This window comes from Mastigoproctus giganteus, chromosome 5, assembly GCF_048544385.1.
Source record: "Mastigoproctus giganteus isolate SK-2022 chromosome 5, ASM4854438v1, whole genome shotgun sequence".
NCBI lineage: Eukaryota > Metazoa > Arthropoda > Arachnida > Uropygi > Thelyphonidae > Mastigoproctus > Mastigoproctus giganteus.
Genome location: NC_143579.1, coordinates 198,265,963 through 198,281,968, shown reverse-complemented (window position 1 = coordinate 198,281,968; position 16,006 = coordinate 198,265,963). Strand labels below are relative to the sequence as shown.

Sequence of the window (16,006 nt, the reverse complement as noted above, 5' to 3'; positions counted from 1 at the left end):
TGTTTAAAAAAATGATTAACAGACAACTTTAATGCTGTATTGGTGTAGAAACCTCATTTTTATGGTCACAGACTTATTGGAAAAGGTGTAGAACAACAGGATCACTTGGGGGCATACACTTAAATCGCAGAAGGATGATCGCAGTACAGATGCGCGGAAGTTGTTTGAATTAGGAAAATTTCACTCCACGGAAAATATATTTAATTTGTTGTTTTTATTGTTAAAAGTATGTACTTTTATTATTAGTTCACAGAATTAATAATAAAATAACTAAATTCTGTGAAATTAGAATAATCTAATAACTAAATTCTGTGAAATAAAACAAATATATGTGAAAAAAAAAGAAAGCAAAACTACAATCGATGTCCCGCATCGGAATACTAAGGATCTGGTCACTTTAGCCTAAACAGAAAAGATCTGGTAGGTGTTGCTATTAGGCCTAAAGAGAGGATTTAATAAGAAATCAGGAATTATTAAGTAGTTCTATTGTGTGGAAGTTCAACTTACTTTATGTAATACTTCTTGCACAATAAAATTCACTAATCAAAATTATTAAAGAACATCTAGTCAGTTTTATGTTTCTTATTTCTAACATCTGTAGTTACCAGTGACTACGATCCAGTAATGGATTAAAAGTACCATAAGTATCTAGCCGAAATAATTATATACATACCGTCACCTTAAAGCTTTGACTCCTTGATGTCTTCGTCGTTTCGGTTGCTTATATCGGATAAGGAAACACAAACACCTCAATAGATTTAAAAGAAAAAAAGATTAAATTTAATGCTCATCCTTCTGCAAGCACCGCATGACTGTTTTTCTCAGTGGCTGTTAATTTGTTAGCATATTATTTACTTTGCTTGTAATCGCGTACATTTCGTGTATTTCGAAAAGCTGTTCTTTTATTCATTGTAAATATATGCAGAAAATATTTTTAAAATTCGTCTTATTGTTAATACTGGCATTTTTTAATTCTGATAGAAATACAATTGCATGTGTGGGTAAATACGAAACCGAAGCAATAACAAAGGTGTGTTTTTGATATGGCTGCTGAGAGTCTAGCGAAAATTGGGCTTTTTTTTGATGAATTGAATAAAATTCGTGTATTAGATCCTTCGGTGAGTCAGAGAAGCTCCGAACTTAAAGATGAGTGTAGGGAATATGTAGACAGTAAGTACTTTATTTTAAAAAAAATAATTGTATATAAATGAGAATGCGAATTTGCGAGGGGCACATCGACCTGAAAGCGGTGTTACTGTGGTAACCGTGCTACAATGAGCACCCATGTTATTTATAAATTGACTTATGTTATTTATTTTTTATTTTTTTTTTTTTTTGTACTTGAAGCTCGACTGCAACTAAACGTAAAATTACATTTAGGTTAAAAAATTTTAGTAAATCTGTGAATGGTGAAAGGCACATCATTATTGTCACATCTCGTTATTTTAAATACTGTATATTGTCAAATCTACAGCAATACCCCGCATAGCGCTGATAATTGTTACCGAAACCGTTCCGTTTATTTGAAACCGTGCTGATTGAGGTATAATTATAACGGGTTTTAATTGAATGCGTACCAGAGAAACAGTCTATAAACAAATTATAATAAATCTCCAAACAATTTGCACTTGATAGCCAATTAAAAGGATTTGACATGAAAAATATTGCAAAAATTTTATTAATGGAAAGGTAACATCATGAGAGTTGAGAAAAAAGCTTTATTGTTTTATTTACGTATTAAAATAATAAAGTCTGGTGAAGTTGTCTCTTCTTTTTTTTGGCATACAAGTCTGTGGCATCGAATCCCATCTTGTTAAATTTGTCATATCTTGATGCTACATTCAACATCTGGATATCCATTCATAATCACCTCACAGGCCATGTCAACCCCCCCCCCCCCCCCCGAAAAACTTTCTCCAGTTCTTCTATTGAAAATTCTTGTGGTGCCACTTCAGTGTTATCTACTTCAGAATTGTTTTCCTCTTCTTCATATGTAGTTTGCTCATCAATTTCAAGGAGAGTTCCATCATCTGAGTCATTTGCATGTGAGTCATTGCAGTCACGTACATTGGCAGTGTCCAAAGTTTCGAATCCCAAGTCTCTTCCGATCTTCACAATGTCTTCTGCAGTTGTCTGAACTTGCGATTAAAATCAGAGAAATCATTTTCCAAATGGGACAAAACATGCTGCCAAACAGAATGCATGTTGTTGGCAGCAATTTCTAGCCAAGATGCAAATACAGTTTCAATCGTATTTAAAGGGGTAAAAAATAAATTGTGAAATGAAAAGTTTGAAAAGCTATCACGTCGTCTCGTCAGGATGGAATTAAGAATATTGAACACTGTTGCACGTTGCCACTGACTGCCTGAGGGGAGCTATTGGCATATGTGCAAGGCATAATTGCAACACCTTCATTCTGGGATACCTGTGGCTGGAGGATTGCCTCTACAGCCCTTAGGGCCAATCCCTAGCTCTACCCGCATTTGGCACAACACCATCTCTGACAGGTTCCTCCTTCAGCAGATGCTCAAGCAAACCCAGGCACTTGACGCCAACCTGAACAAATTCGCCATTGACTGGACATATCAGAAAAAAATTATGATGAGCAGGACTAATCAACAATGACTGATCTCCACCTGGCATCTGCTTCTGTTTGATTGAGCTGGTGTTCTTATCTCAATATTAATCCAGCTCGATCAGACCTAATTCTTAGGAGCTCTTTCCATTGTACTGAAATATGTTTCCATTTGTATAATTACCTTTTTTCATTTTATAAATATCCCAGAAGTATCGAGAGGCTGTAAACTCCTGGTTTTATGGCCGTGTAGAGCAATAAAGATTCTCTCTCTCAGACAATAGAGTTGGCACTGCAGTGTTGTCATAGCCTAGGCTATAACAACATTGCAGTGTACCTAGGCTATGACAACACAGCATATATGTAGAGTATGTGTCTAGGCCATCGAATGAGTTTTAATATGTACAGTACATTTTTGACTTAAAATAAATTGAAAACTGTATTATAGTGAAACCTGTGCTGTTTGAAGCCGTGCTAAGCGAGGCATTGCTGTATATACCAGATCATGTGGTCTTGTCAGTGATATACAGGAATTTTGCTAGTACAGCCACTCCTCGACTTACTTAAGGGTTGTGTTCCGTTGAATGCTATGTAAGTCGAAGTTTAAGTAAGTGGGAATTTCCCTAAATGCTTATGCAGCACTCGCAACTATGCTCGCTGAATTTGATTGAAGCAAAAAAAGGAACATTCGACGAACATGTAAATAGAATTGTTTATTCAATTTTTTTTTTTTTTTTATCTCATGCACAGGAAAAATTACAAAAATTTCAAAATTGTAATAAGAGAGAGGAGATAGGCATGACGTCAGCAAGTTTTACCTTTCGAGCATGAGCATCATTGCCAGAATTAACTCTCCAGCTGATAAGCATGCCGCTGTGGAAGTTGAGGGATGTGGAGATTTAGAAGGAGTTTTTTCCAACACATCACAAAATTCCTCTGCAGCTACAGAGTCAGCACTGGCAACTTCACTGCATGCTTTAATGTTTTGGAAACCAGCACGATGCTTGAACCTATTAAACCATCCATTGCTTGCCATGAACTTGACTTGGGGTTTCGCCATACTTATCCTTAATACCTTCATAAATACTTCTTACTTTTGCTTGAATGGCCATTGGACTCAGGGGCACTTGCTTCTGAATCTGATTTTCCATCCATATTATTAATCGCTTTTCCATCTTCGATATATATCACCTGAACACTGTTTTGTGATCACTGTCAATCTTAAATGCATTGATCGTTTAACATGTTCTTTTATATGTGCACTGTCCTTTTAAAATAGTATTCACTGTTGGAAGCAGTGAGACCTAATTTCCGTGCAGTAGATGAGAAACTTTTACTTCTTAATCAATTTTGTTTTGTTTCCTAGCACTGCCACCACTTGTACTTTCCATTGGTCCCTTTCCCTTCACCATTTTAATAAGTAAATAGGAAGGAACAGAAGATTCTGAAAATTTATTTATGTTTTTTATATGATTGAAGATTTCAGTGAAGGGGAACTCATTTCACCATAATACTGTAATGTAAAAACTCACAGAATTCCAGTTATTGGTATTAACAGTATTATGCAAATGCAGTAAGATCGAGTTTACCGCCCGTTTATAATAGATTGTGCTAACAAAAAAGCCCAATAAACTGGAAAGTACAAATTGTTTTTATTGTTTTATGGTAGTGACTTCAGAACAAGATTTACAGACCATCTTGAACGAAGTGGACATAGAAAGCCAAGCATGGGGGCTACGAATCAACAAAAAGAAAACAAAGGTGATGAAGGTCAGCAGGACTGCAAGCAAAATCACAATCAAACTAAACAATGAAAAATTAGAGCAAATACACCGCTTCAAGTATCTCGGAGTACTCATTGATGACCAGCTGAACCATGAGGCCGAAATCAAAAGCAGAATTGAACAAGCCAGGCAGGCGTTCACCAAATGGAGAACCCTCCTCACCGACAGAAGCTTGAACATCATGCTCAAATTACGCACATTGAAATGCTACATCTGGCCAATACTGCTCTACGGTGTAGAAACCTGGACTCTAACATCAGCCACTACAAAAAAGCTCCAGGCCTTCGAAATGTGGCTCTACCGAAGAATGCTGAAAATTCCGTGGACAGCCAAGATAACCAACGCACAGGTCCTGCAGGACATGCACACGGAACGGGACCTGCTCAAAACCATCATCAGCAGGAAATGCAAATACCTAGGTCACGTCGCTAGGAACCAACAAAAATATCACCTACTACCACTCATCCTGGAAGGAAAGATCGAAGGCAAGAAACGCCCAGGCAGACCGAAAATGGCATGGCTAGATAACATCAACACCTGGCTTCACATGACAACAGCACAAATTCTACACGCAGCGCTAGACAGAGAACAATATCAAAACGAAGTTGCAAACGCCATTCGGCAGCATTAAAGAAGATGGTAGTGACTTCCAGTTTTAGAAAAATATCACAAAGGCGTTAAAAATTGTTTCTTATAATGGTAATAATGAAAGTGTAGTGCAATTTCCATTATAAAAATGACCTTTTAGAGAGATAAACAGCTTAGTTATATAGCAAAAATTTCAACTTCCAAGGTCTTGGAAAAACGAATTACCAAAAAAAAAAACAATGTGTTATTGGGTTCACAGTATGATATTTTCACAATATCCCCATTTATTCCTACGGGATGCAAAATACGTTTCCATGATTTTTTTTAAGTTTGTACCAGCCAGCAAAAACTTACATAAAGTCAAATTTCCATAAGTTGAGTATTACGTAAGCCGGGGAGTGCCTGTAGGGATAAGGAGGTGATAATCCCTTTGTATAAAGCAATGGTCAGGCTATGCCTTGAGTATTGCGTACAGGTCTGGAGGAATTTAGGAAGGATGCAGAGTTGCTGGAATGAGTACAGAGAAGCGCAAAAAGATTGGTGAGGGGAACAAACGGATCCCCTTACCAAAAAAGGCTAATTTTCTGCAAATTGCAGCATCTGGAGACTAGGCACCTGCAAGGTGATCTGATTGAGGTGTATAAGGGCTTGCATCCAGTTCCTTTGTAACCACAATATAATGTCCTATCAAATTTGTCAGACAAGACTTTCCCTTAACAAACCCATGCTGTGTCTGAATTATTGCTGCAGTCTTGTCTAGATGATCCTGCAGTGCATCTTTAACCAGTGACTCCATTATTTTACCCAGAACAGAAGTTAAACTAACTGGTCTGTAATTTCTCGTGTAACCCTTCAATCCCCCTTTGTGAATTGGGGATACATTTGCACATCTCCAGTCCGTGGGGACCTCCCCTGAGTCCAAGGATGCTCTCATAATTGTGGGTAAGGGTTTGCTTAGTTGCTTTGCCGCCTCCTTTAATATAACTAGATAGATCCCATCCACCCCAGGTGCCTTTCTTATGTTTAACTTCAACAATTTCTCCTCCACTTTTCTCTCAGTTATTACAAAATCATTAAGCACCCTGCTACAATTTGATAACCTTCTGCCATTTTCAAACCTTAATAACTCCTTATGTGTGAATGTAGATGCAAAATACTCATTCAGTTTGTTTGCTATCTGAGCAGGATCATCAACAGTCGAACCATCGATATCAAGTGGACCAATCAGATTCATCCACTTCCTTTTAGAGTTTATATAAGTAAAGAAATCCTTGCTGTTTTTCTTAGCATCTTTTGCCAAAGATTTCTCGTAATCTCCCTTCGCCTGCCTAACTTCCTTTGTGACCTGATTAGACTAACTTATATTTGCCATAGGCTTCTGAGTCGCTTGATAATTTATATGCATCCCATGCATTTTTCTTCTCTGTCACGAGTCTCATTAGTTCATTTGATAACCATTTAGGCCTAAACTTTGAACAATATTTCTTAATCGGTATGAAACTTTTAGTAGTCCACGATTAATTCCTTCAGTGCTTCCCACTTAGAATTTACTGTTGGTAACATCATCAGTTGATCCCACTGTACAGAATTTAAAAACTGTCTGAGACCACTGTACTCACCTTTACGGAAGCAAAAACCCTTTCCTTTACCCCTGATTGTAATTATATCTTTAAGTAAATCCCACATCAGTACACTGATCACTGCCACCTAGTGGTTCCTTTATCTGCAAATTCTTAATACACGAATGATCACTGCTGATAATCAGATCAAGAGTACAGTATTACCCTCTCTGGTTGCCATTGTTTTTACCCATTGTAACCTATGCTGCCTCAGTGTGATATCACAGAATTGTAAGTGTTAAGTTTAAAAAAAAAATTACTTTCAATCCAGAGGTCAATGCTTTTAGTTATTTTAAATGTATGCAGGACAGTTTCGACTAATGCAGTGCAGGTTTTGGCAGGCCACTTACCATTGGACTGATACATTGTATATAGGGCACTTTGTTACTATAACAAAAAAGGTACAGTTGTTACTTTTGATAATGCTACTGATTTGACTAAGGCCAAGAAGAATATTTTAAATCAATTGGTTATGAAATGGTAACAGCGGTGGGATATAAGTGACACTGGGGAGGTGATGAGATTGTTTATCCCCAGGGTCACTTTTACTTTTGATAATAAGGATAATAAATGGTTTTTTACAGTAATAGAATTGTCATATATCCTGACTGGCCATGGGTCCTTGAATTTTAAGTTATACCATTTTGGCCTCATAAATTCTCCTTTGTGTAGTTGTGGTCAGCCTGAGACATGGTACCATATTTTATATGAGTGTAATTTGTACTCTGAACAAAGAGGAAAGTTATTGTTACATATTGAATATTTTAGTTTTGGTAATGAAATTAAATATCTTGTTAATCAGCTGAGATCTAATTTATTGCAAGAGTTCTGTGTAACTGGTTTTCAGCGGCGTAGACAGTGGATAAGCCTTATGACAGATCATTAAACCTAAAGTAAATTTAGAAGGTGATTTATCCACTCTTTTTTTTTTTTTTTTTCTTCTTTTTTTTGCTGCATCCCAGACTAAGATACTGGGGACGGGATTGCTGGCACCAATGGTGTATTTGGGCCGGAATGCACCGGAACAACGTTCCGGTATTTTTTTCTAAATGTCATAATAGAAAAATCATTAAATTTAATTTAATAATCATTAAATTAAATTTATACACCTAATATTATGAAACAATGGCATAATCAAAGAGGAGGGAGAAATAATATCTATTTTACCCATTGCTACTAAAAATATATATTGATAGTAATCTTTAAAATTAATATATTTCTTTAAAAATTTATTTAAAAACAAATATAAATTTTGCAATGAAACTTGAACATTTCTTACAAAAGTACAATGTGTTAGATAAAGAGGTCCAGTGAATGATATATACTGTGTTGCATTTGAATGCTGTATTTTGATTTGCCATGAGCTGAACGCTAGAACTGGTTGTTCTATGAACCGTGAGTCTGACTGAGTTACTGTACCGTCGATGTGGCGTGAGAATATAGTCTTCTGGAGAATGATATACAGGATTTTTTTTTGTCATTCATATATGTATTATATATATAATATGTACATGTGAATTTATGACCAATCTCTACTATTTACATTAATTTATTTATTACTGTTTCTTCTAAGGTAAAAATTAATTTTTACAGGATTAAATATATAAATATAAATTTACGTAATTTCAGTATTTAAAAATTAAAAGAAGAAATTTTCATTAAATCAAAGTGAGCGAAAATGCAAGCAAACAACATTAAATAGATTTCTTGATAAAAAAAAAACAAACTGAAAACTGTGTGCAAGAAAATGTACAAACATGTGGAAATGATAACAACGTGACCTCTTCTTTTCCATCAAGATCTAAAGATGAGAAAAACAGTGACATATAATTAAAATTTAATTGGCCCCACGTTTGGAATGCTGACATTTGGACTGAGAAGAAAAAGGCATATCCTTGGCTTACATGCAACGCCAGAAAACTAGCGTGTTTGACTTGTGCTGCTGTAAAATAATTAGGGCTGTCTGAAATGCAGGCAGTTAGCATTTCAAAGGAATGGAGTTTGGTAGTGGTATCATCTTATGGCAAAGATAGAGGTGCACAATTGACATCTTTGCATAAGAAAATTTATGAACATTCAAAAGGTACTTCACATATACAGGCTGAAAAAATCTTGCAAGCTGCAAATGACAACATTTAGAATCGGTAATTGATCAAATGAATGACTCCAAAATTTCTAGCACCTGTAAGGTTTTTAGAACTTCGTATTATATTACTAAACATGATTGACCATATTCTGGCCATTTTGATTTGTTACAACTTCAAGAATTGAATGGCACTGTTATTGCTCACGATTTGCGTTCAAGATTAAGTGCTACTAATATATAATAGTTCATGTTGCAATTTGTTGGCACAATTAAAATTGTGCCAACAAATTGTGGACATATGTTGAAACTTATAAATTCTCATTGGTGAGTCTACTGCTCTAAGCAAGAAATTTACTGTGATTATTTATTTAAAATGTGAAACAAATAAAATGAAAGATCCACTTACTTGTTTCTTAATTTAATCGAATTGCCAGATCAAACAGCTTTCACAATAACAGAGTGTCTCTTAAAATGTCTTAAAAAATACAGATTTCATGACAATTATTTAAAACACTATTTAATTTCTTTTACAAGCCAAACTGCTGATGGGGCAAGTGTTATGTTGTGCAGAAAATCTGGAGTTTGAAATAAATTATTAGAAAAATATCCAAATTTGATCATATGGCACTGTTTATACAATCAGCTTGAGTTATCAGTTGGAGATGCAATATCAGAAGTTCATGGAATTAACCATTTTCAAATATTTATGGACAAGCTGTACACGTACAGTCAATCTCCAAAAAACCAGAGAGAAATAGAAGCATGCGCTACCAGCATCAGCGAAGAAATTAAAAGGATTGGACGGGTATTTAATGTAAGGTGGGTGGCTAGCTCCTTTAGGACCGTATCAGCAGTTTGGCAAAATTTTGCATCTTTATAACATCATCTTGAAAATGCCAGTAAAGATAACAACCAAAGCAAAACTGAACAATCTATGTTCAATGTATTACATAAAAAAATTTCATCCAAACAGTTTTGTTCTAAATTTTGCCCGGATGTATGACGTATTGTTTGAGCTATCGATTCTTTCAGAGTCATTGCAAAAAAAGAGATATGACAATAGTATATGCAGACAAATTGATTCATCGTACAAGTCATTACTTGGAATTTTTAAAAGTTCCTCAAAAAGGAAAAAAGTTGTTAGAAGCCTCAAATGCTATTGAAAAAATGTAATTATTTTCAGTAACATCAACGGACAATAACAAAGTAATGTTAATTCATAGAAATCAATTTCTAAACAATATTATTAATAATATGAAGCATAGGCTGAGCATTAGTATAGATTCTACTTAATTTACTGAAGGAATTTCAACTTCAGACATTATAAAAGAGTTGCGAATTCTTGAACCAAGTGAATGGCCATCTGAAATTGATCTTGGATTTGGAGAAAACAAAATAGAATCTCTCTGTAAACGTTTTAATTTATCTTTCACAAAATGTTTGAATGCCTACAGGGATTATTTAGCTAATGGTGGTTGTAGTGTGCCCACAGATTTGGAACATTTAAAAACTTATTCCAAAATTATAGCTTGCAGTTCTTCTGAATGTGAGCGTGGCTTCAGCAGTATGAATTTAATATTAACTGAGAAAAGATCCCATATTCTTGTCGAACACGTGGCAAGTTTGTTGTTTACTAAACTACACGGTCCACCATTAGAATTATGGAATCCGAATTTTTATGTCCGCACTTGGTTGCAGTCTCGTCGTTCTGCTGTTGACCAACAAACAAAAAGGGCAGTCACACAAGAATATGTAATTGATCCTGTATGGGAATTTCTATGATTTTTCTGAACAGTACTTTTTATATTATTTTGGAATTTTGTTTTAGTTTTTTTCTTTTCCGATTTTAAAAATTTTTTGTCTTTGTTCTTTACTTTTGAAATTTTTATTTAATAGTTATAAATAAATACTGAACAAATATTCTGATCTTTGACTTATTTATTTTTGCAAATGAAAAAGCATAGGTAGCTATTTCTAGTTAATTGACGAGTGTTCTGGAATTATTTTTTTTTAGCAATACATCTCTGGCTGGCCATAGCGGTGGGAAAACACCCACCGGTATGGTGTTTTCTCCGGTTTTTATTTTATTATTTTTTAAATTATTTATTATTTTATTATTTTTTTTATTATTTTAAATACTTTTTTAATTTAATTTAATTTCTTTTATATATATATATATATATATATATTTTTTTTTTTGCTGGCTCCCTATGATGTTACTCATTCAGTGAAAATGAATAACACTATGATGTTATTCATTTTCCTGTGGGAGCTATAGAAAAGAATAGTGTTTTCTTCCAGTGAAAGTTTGTGGAGAAAGGAGGGAGTCAATGAACTCGTGGTTTTATAGTTTAAAAGCACCTTTATAGTCACTAAACATTGCAGCACTCTTTCAGCCAAGAGTATGCACTGGTGGGGTCAACCACCTCAAATGCCAAATATGAGCAGCACCACATTATATCGGTGCCTCTATATCTGTGTTGTCAGCCATATGGTGACCAGTGCAGTCTGGCAACAAAAGATATAGATACTAGTGTTGATATGTGGCTAAAAGCTCAATAGCATACTCAAAGTTTCTCACCAGGAGAATTCTCTGATGAACCTTTCTTGGAAGAACACAATACAGAACATAAACTGAGCTTAAAAAAACATTTTTTAAAACAAAATGGTGGCGCGGTATAATGTGCGACCGTTTACAGAGGCAGCCATACTGGCAATCCGATGGTTGAATAAAGTGTTTAGGGTCTAATGGCACCAGGGATTTCTCCCATCTCCGCATTATGTACTCTGCTTTTGTGTCATAGAACTCTGTTAAGGACAGAGATTTTTCAAAAAGTATGGGGGTATTATTCTGTTGTGCAATGTGTGGATTGCCCACACTTTGCCACGAGGAGGCAGGTCAAAAAAATTAATGTTGACATTGAAACCAAGGTGCAGTTGAGTTTGAACAGTAGTGAAATGAGCTGGTTAAATTAGGGGCGTGTGCTGTGGGGATAGTTAGAGTGGGGGCAGACGAAGGCTGGGGGATAAAGATAGGAATATGGAGATGATAGGGAAGCAACCTGAGAGAGGACAGTGGGGGAAGACCCCATCAGGAGAAAGAGGAGGTGACAGAAGACTGTCCCCTCCTCACCCAGAGAAGGGGATGTGAGAGGGCCCAGTTCGGATCACCAATAGTGGAACACTGACGAGAATAGAGTCCAGTTCGAAGAATCAAGTCCAGGCAGGGTATTCATGGGATATGGTCCCGCCCATGGCAAGTAGTCTAGTTTGCTAATTCATGTGCTGTCTTGTCATTCCTTGTGGTATCTAGCTGTGGGAGGAGTTTGCAGATGTCAAATTCTAGCCTGAATAGGTGTCACTACCACAGCTGAGATCTCTGCTTTGAGGGAAGTAGGGTTCAATCATCCAAAGGAGAGTCACTGAGAGTCCAGAGGACAGAACTATCCAGTCTGTACCTGCGATTGAAGAGTTCTCGTGCATATTCCGAGAAGGCATTGTAGTGATATTCATTTTCCAGAATGTGGAATTCCTGATCCTGGGGAAGGTAGTGAATTTTCGTTATGAGAATCAGACAAAGGTCTTCATAAAGTGGGAAGTAAACATTAAATGGTCCCAGGATTCCTGAGACCCACAGTGACAGAGTGGATTATCAGCGATGTTGAAGGTGGTTAGTTTCACTCGGATGGAGACGTGGCCTGTCAATAAATAGGTAGTATATAGTTCTGGGGAAAACCAAGGAGGACTTACTGGATAGACTGCTTAATCTGTTGTAGTGAAGGTCAACAACTTAAATAAGTTCAAGGCTGAAATAGACAAACATTTGGAGTGGATGGATGGGTGAAATGGGGTGTTTTTTTCCCCTTAGCTATTGCTTGTCTTTCATCATATGCCTCTATTAATGCTAAAGTGTAAGACTTTGTTTAGCAACATTAAAACATTGTCACTTCTCTGACCATCTTTGATTCTGTTCAAGTCTTCCTGAAGGAGTGCTGCTTGGCACTCAACATTAATGACTGTTACAAATGTTTATGCCAACTGCAAATTTTGACATCGCATCTTCCATCCCTTTGTTGATGTTACTTATGAAAATGAGAAACAAGAATGGTCGAAGAACTGATTCTTGATTTATTCATTTGTGCATGGGAAGAAAGAATTTTTACAAGTTTTATAACGTATCAATACACAATAAATAAATTAACCATGTTGTGTCGTTGATTACTGTGATAAGATATTTAGATTAAAAATACCCAGAATGGGTATGATTCTATGTCAATTGTAGTCATAGTTTTTTTTAAAAATTCATATTACAACTATTTTAGAGCTTTTAACCTCATTTGACTGTCTTGAAATATGTCCACAAATTGCCTGTGTTCTCTGATTGGTCTGTTTTTGCTGGAAGAAAGACCAGATTTTGTGGGGAGTGGGGGGATCCTTGCTAACCATACCTGACAATGACTAACTTAGCCTAACTTAGTGAAAAAAGCTTATAAAACTTTCTTGCATCATTGACAGGATTTGAACCTAGCCTTTTCCACCCTGTGTGGAGAGGAGGGCAATTATAATCACTGTGCTACCAACAGATCAGCTATGCTCATTTAAAAAAGAAGATGAAATGAACCCAGGGGCTCACATCTGGTGAGTATGGGCTTGGCAAACCCAGGGTCCTGAAACTGAATAACATCATTCTTCTCTTTCTTAGTGATTCTTCTCTCTCTCTCTCTCTCTCTCTCTCTCTCTCTCTCTCTCTCTCTCTCTCTCTCTCTCTCTGTCTCTCTCTCTCTGGGTAACTCAGGAATTTTTTTTTTCTTTTGGCTGGTAGAGCATAAGCCTCAGGCTTCCTTGCACCATATGGCTAATGATAATAATGAATGGTTTGAGCAGGCCCAATGCTAATGGGATTCTTCCTCTTGCTCAGATTACAAACCTGAGGGGGCATAAATTCAAATTGATGAAAGACAGTTAGCATTAGCATTAGTAGAGGCATTTGATGCAAGAAAGCAAGCTTATGCAGCATCAGCCAAAAAAAAAACCACTTCCACTTCACCCCTCTTAGCTGAGGGGTGAAGTGGAAGCTGAGCCTTAAACTTATTTAGGCTATCAACCTCCACGACAAGAGATGGAAGTCTGTTCCACCAATCAACCACCCGCTGGCTAAAGGCAAATTTCCGCACGTCTATCCTGCATCTGTCTTTCCTCAATTTGAATTTATGCCCTCTCAGGTGATTATTCTGAGCTAGAGGAAGAATCCCATCAGCATTAAGCATGCTCAAACCATTCAAGGCTTCATACACCTCTATCAGATCACCTCACTGGTGCCTAGTCTCCAGACACTGTAATTTGCAAAACTTAAGCCTTTCTTCGTAAGAGCACCCCTTTGTTCCATTCACTTGTTGCCCTTCTCTGTACTCGTTACAGCAGCTCTACATCCTTCTTGAAATGAGGCCTCCAGACCTGTATACAGTACTCTAGGCGTGGCCTGACCATTGCCTTATACAAGGGAATAATCACCTCCTTATCCCTGCTAGAAAAATTCCTGTATATCATTGACAAGACACCATGAGCTACTCTTGCAGCCCGTCTGCACTGCTCAGAGAACTTCATATCTGCCTGCACAACCACCGCAAGTCCCTTTCATTCTCTACCACTGTCAGTGTAGTACCACAGAGTTGATATGTTGCTCTGGGGTTGCTGTTTCCCATGTGTAGTACTTTACATTTGTCAATGTTAAACTTCATTTGCCACCTCTCAGCCCATCTGCTCAACCTTTCCAGATCCTGTTGCAGCAGCATAGTGTCAGTAGTGTCCTTGACAACCCTGCCAACCTTTGTATCGTCTGCAAACTTGGACATTAAGCTTGATATACCATCATCAATATCATTTATAAATACAGAAAACAATAATGGACCCAACACTGAGCCCTGAGGGACTCCACTAATAACATTAGTCCACGATGAGCAGTCTCCATTGATTACCACTCTCTGTCTTCTCCCCTCAACCACCCCTTTATCCATAGCAGCAGTCTTCCATGTGCAACAGTATCAAAAGCCTTTCTAAGATCCAAGTATATAATATCAAAGCTATTCCCTGCATCCAGTTCTTTTGTGACTGCATCATAGTATCCAATCAAATTGGTCAGGCAAGACTTCCCCTTAACAAAACCATGCTGTGTCCGAGCTATAACTGAAGTCTTGTCTAGATGATCCTGCAGTGCTTCTTTAACCAGTGCCTCCATTAATTTTCCGGGAACAGAAGTTAAACTCACAGGTCTATAATTACTTGTGTCAGCCTTTGATCCTCCTTTGTGAATTGGGGTCACATTTGCACATCTTCAGTCCATGGGTACCTCCCCTGAGTCCAAGGAAGCTCTCATAATTATGGCTAACAGATTGCTTACTTCCTTTGCTGCCTCCTTTAATATAACTGGATAGATCCCATCCACCCCAGGTGCCTTTCTTGTATTTATCTTCAACAATTTCTCCTCCACTTTACTGCCAGTTATTTCAAGATTCTGTAGCTTACTGCTAGAGTTGAATACACCTCTGGCATTCCCCTCGCTGAATAACTCCTCATGTGTGAATGTCGATGCAAATTATTCATTTAGTTTGTTAGCTACCTGAGCAGGATGCTAACATCCTACCGGAATAGATTGAACGATTTAATAAAAAAAAAATCAGAACCTAAAATATGTTATATTACTTGAATTACCAAATTATTAATGTATTTTTAAAAAAGTAAATACAATATTTAAATTTGTCAGAGCTCTATCTATTTTGACAAAATTTTCAAAGTATTTTGTTGCTTACGGAAACCACACTTTAAATTTTCTGCTTCAATTTTCATTTGTTCCGGTGAAAATAGCTTATATTTTACGAAATGTTTTTTTTTTTTTTTTAAAAATGCCTTTTTAGATTATATTCTTTAAAAACGGAAATAGTTTCGTTACAAACCAAATAAACAGCTTTATCGTCTATATTTGCAATTAAATATCTGAATGTCCAATTATCATTGAAAATACGGCTTTCGGCATCAATTTTTCTTTTTTTTTTTTTTAATTGGCTCATTTTATGGGCTATAAATTATATTAAATTAAAAATTGTAATAATTATAAAAGGCATAAAACAAAATATCTCGCACCAATATTATTTTTTTCAATAAGAAGTCAAACCCAAAGGAACTTTGTTCGATCGATGCTACAATAATAATTAGGAAATAACTCTTTGATGCTGCGTGGAATCACTTGGTTACTGTTGTACTGGTTGCGATTCCCGATTGAACCGAATTAAGCCGAACGTTTACGGCGAGTGTAGTCAGGTATGGATTTTCTATATTTATGCATTTACCGAGGGGGCCG

At 36.5% G+C, this 16,006-nt stretch overlaps 2 protein-coding genes across 2 annotated transcripts in view; one reads left to right on the top strand and one right to left on the bottom strand.

The window, feature by feature from the left end:
* The window catches only part of LOC150085988 (BTB/POZ domain-containing adapter for CUL3-mediated RhoA degradation protein 3), a 106,545-nt gene extending 105,772 nt beyond the window's left edge, over positions 1-773 (bottom strand). Inside the window, exon 1 of the mRNA XM_090373636.1 lies at positions 674-773. The gene's annotated coding sequence lies outside the window, so the exon portion shown is untranslated. The remainder of the gene's footprint in view (positions 1-673) is intronic.
* A 257-nt stretch (positions 774-1,030) lies between these two features.
* The window catches only part of IFT20 (intraflagellar transport 20), a 65,938-nt gene continuing 50,962 nt past the window's right edge, over positions 1,031-16,006 (top strand). Inside the window, exon 1 of the mRNA XM_090373635.1 lies at positions 1,031-1,170. Coding sequence (XP_090229761.1) covers positions 1,044-1,170 — 127 coding nt within the window. The 5' untranslated portion in view covers positions 1,031-1,043. The remainder of the gene's footprint in view (positions 1,171-16,006) is intronic.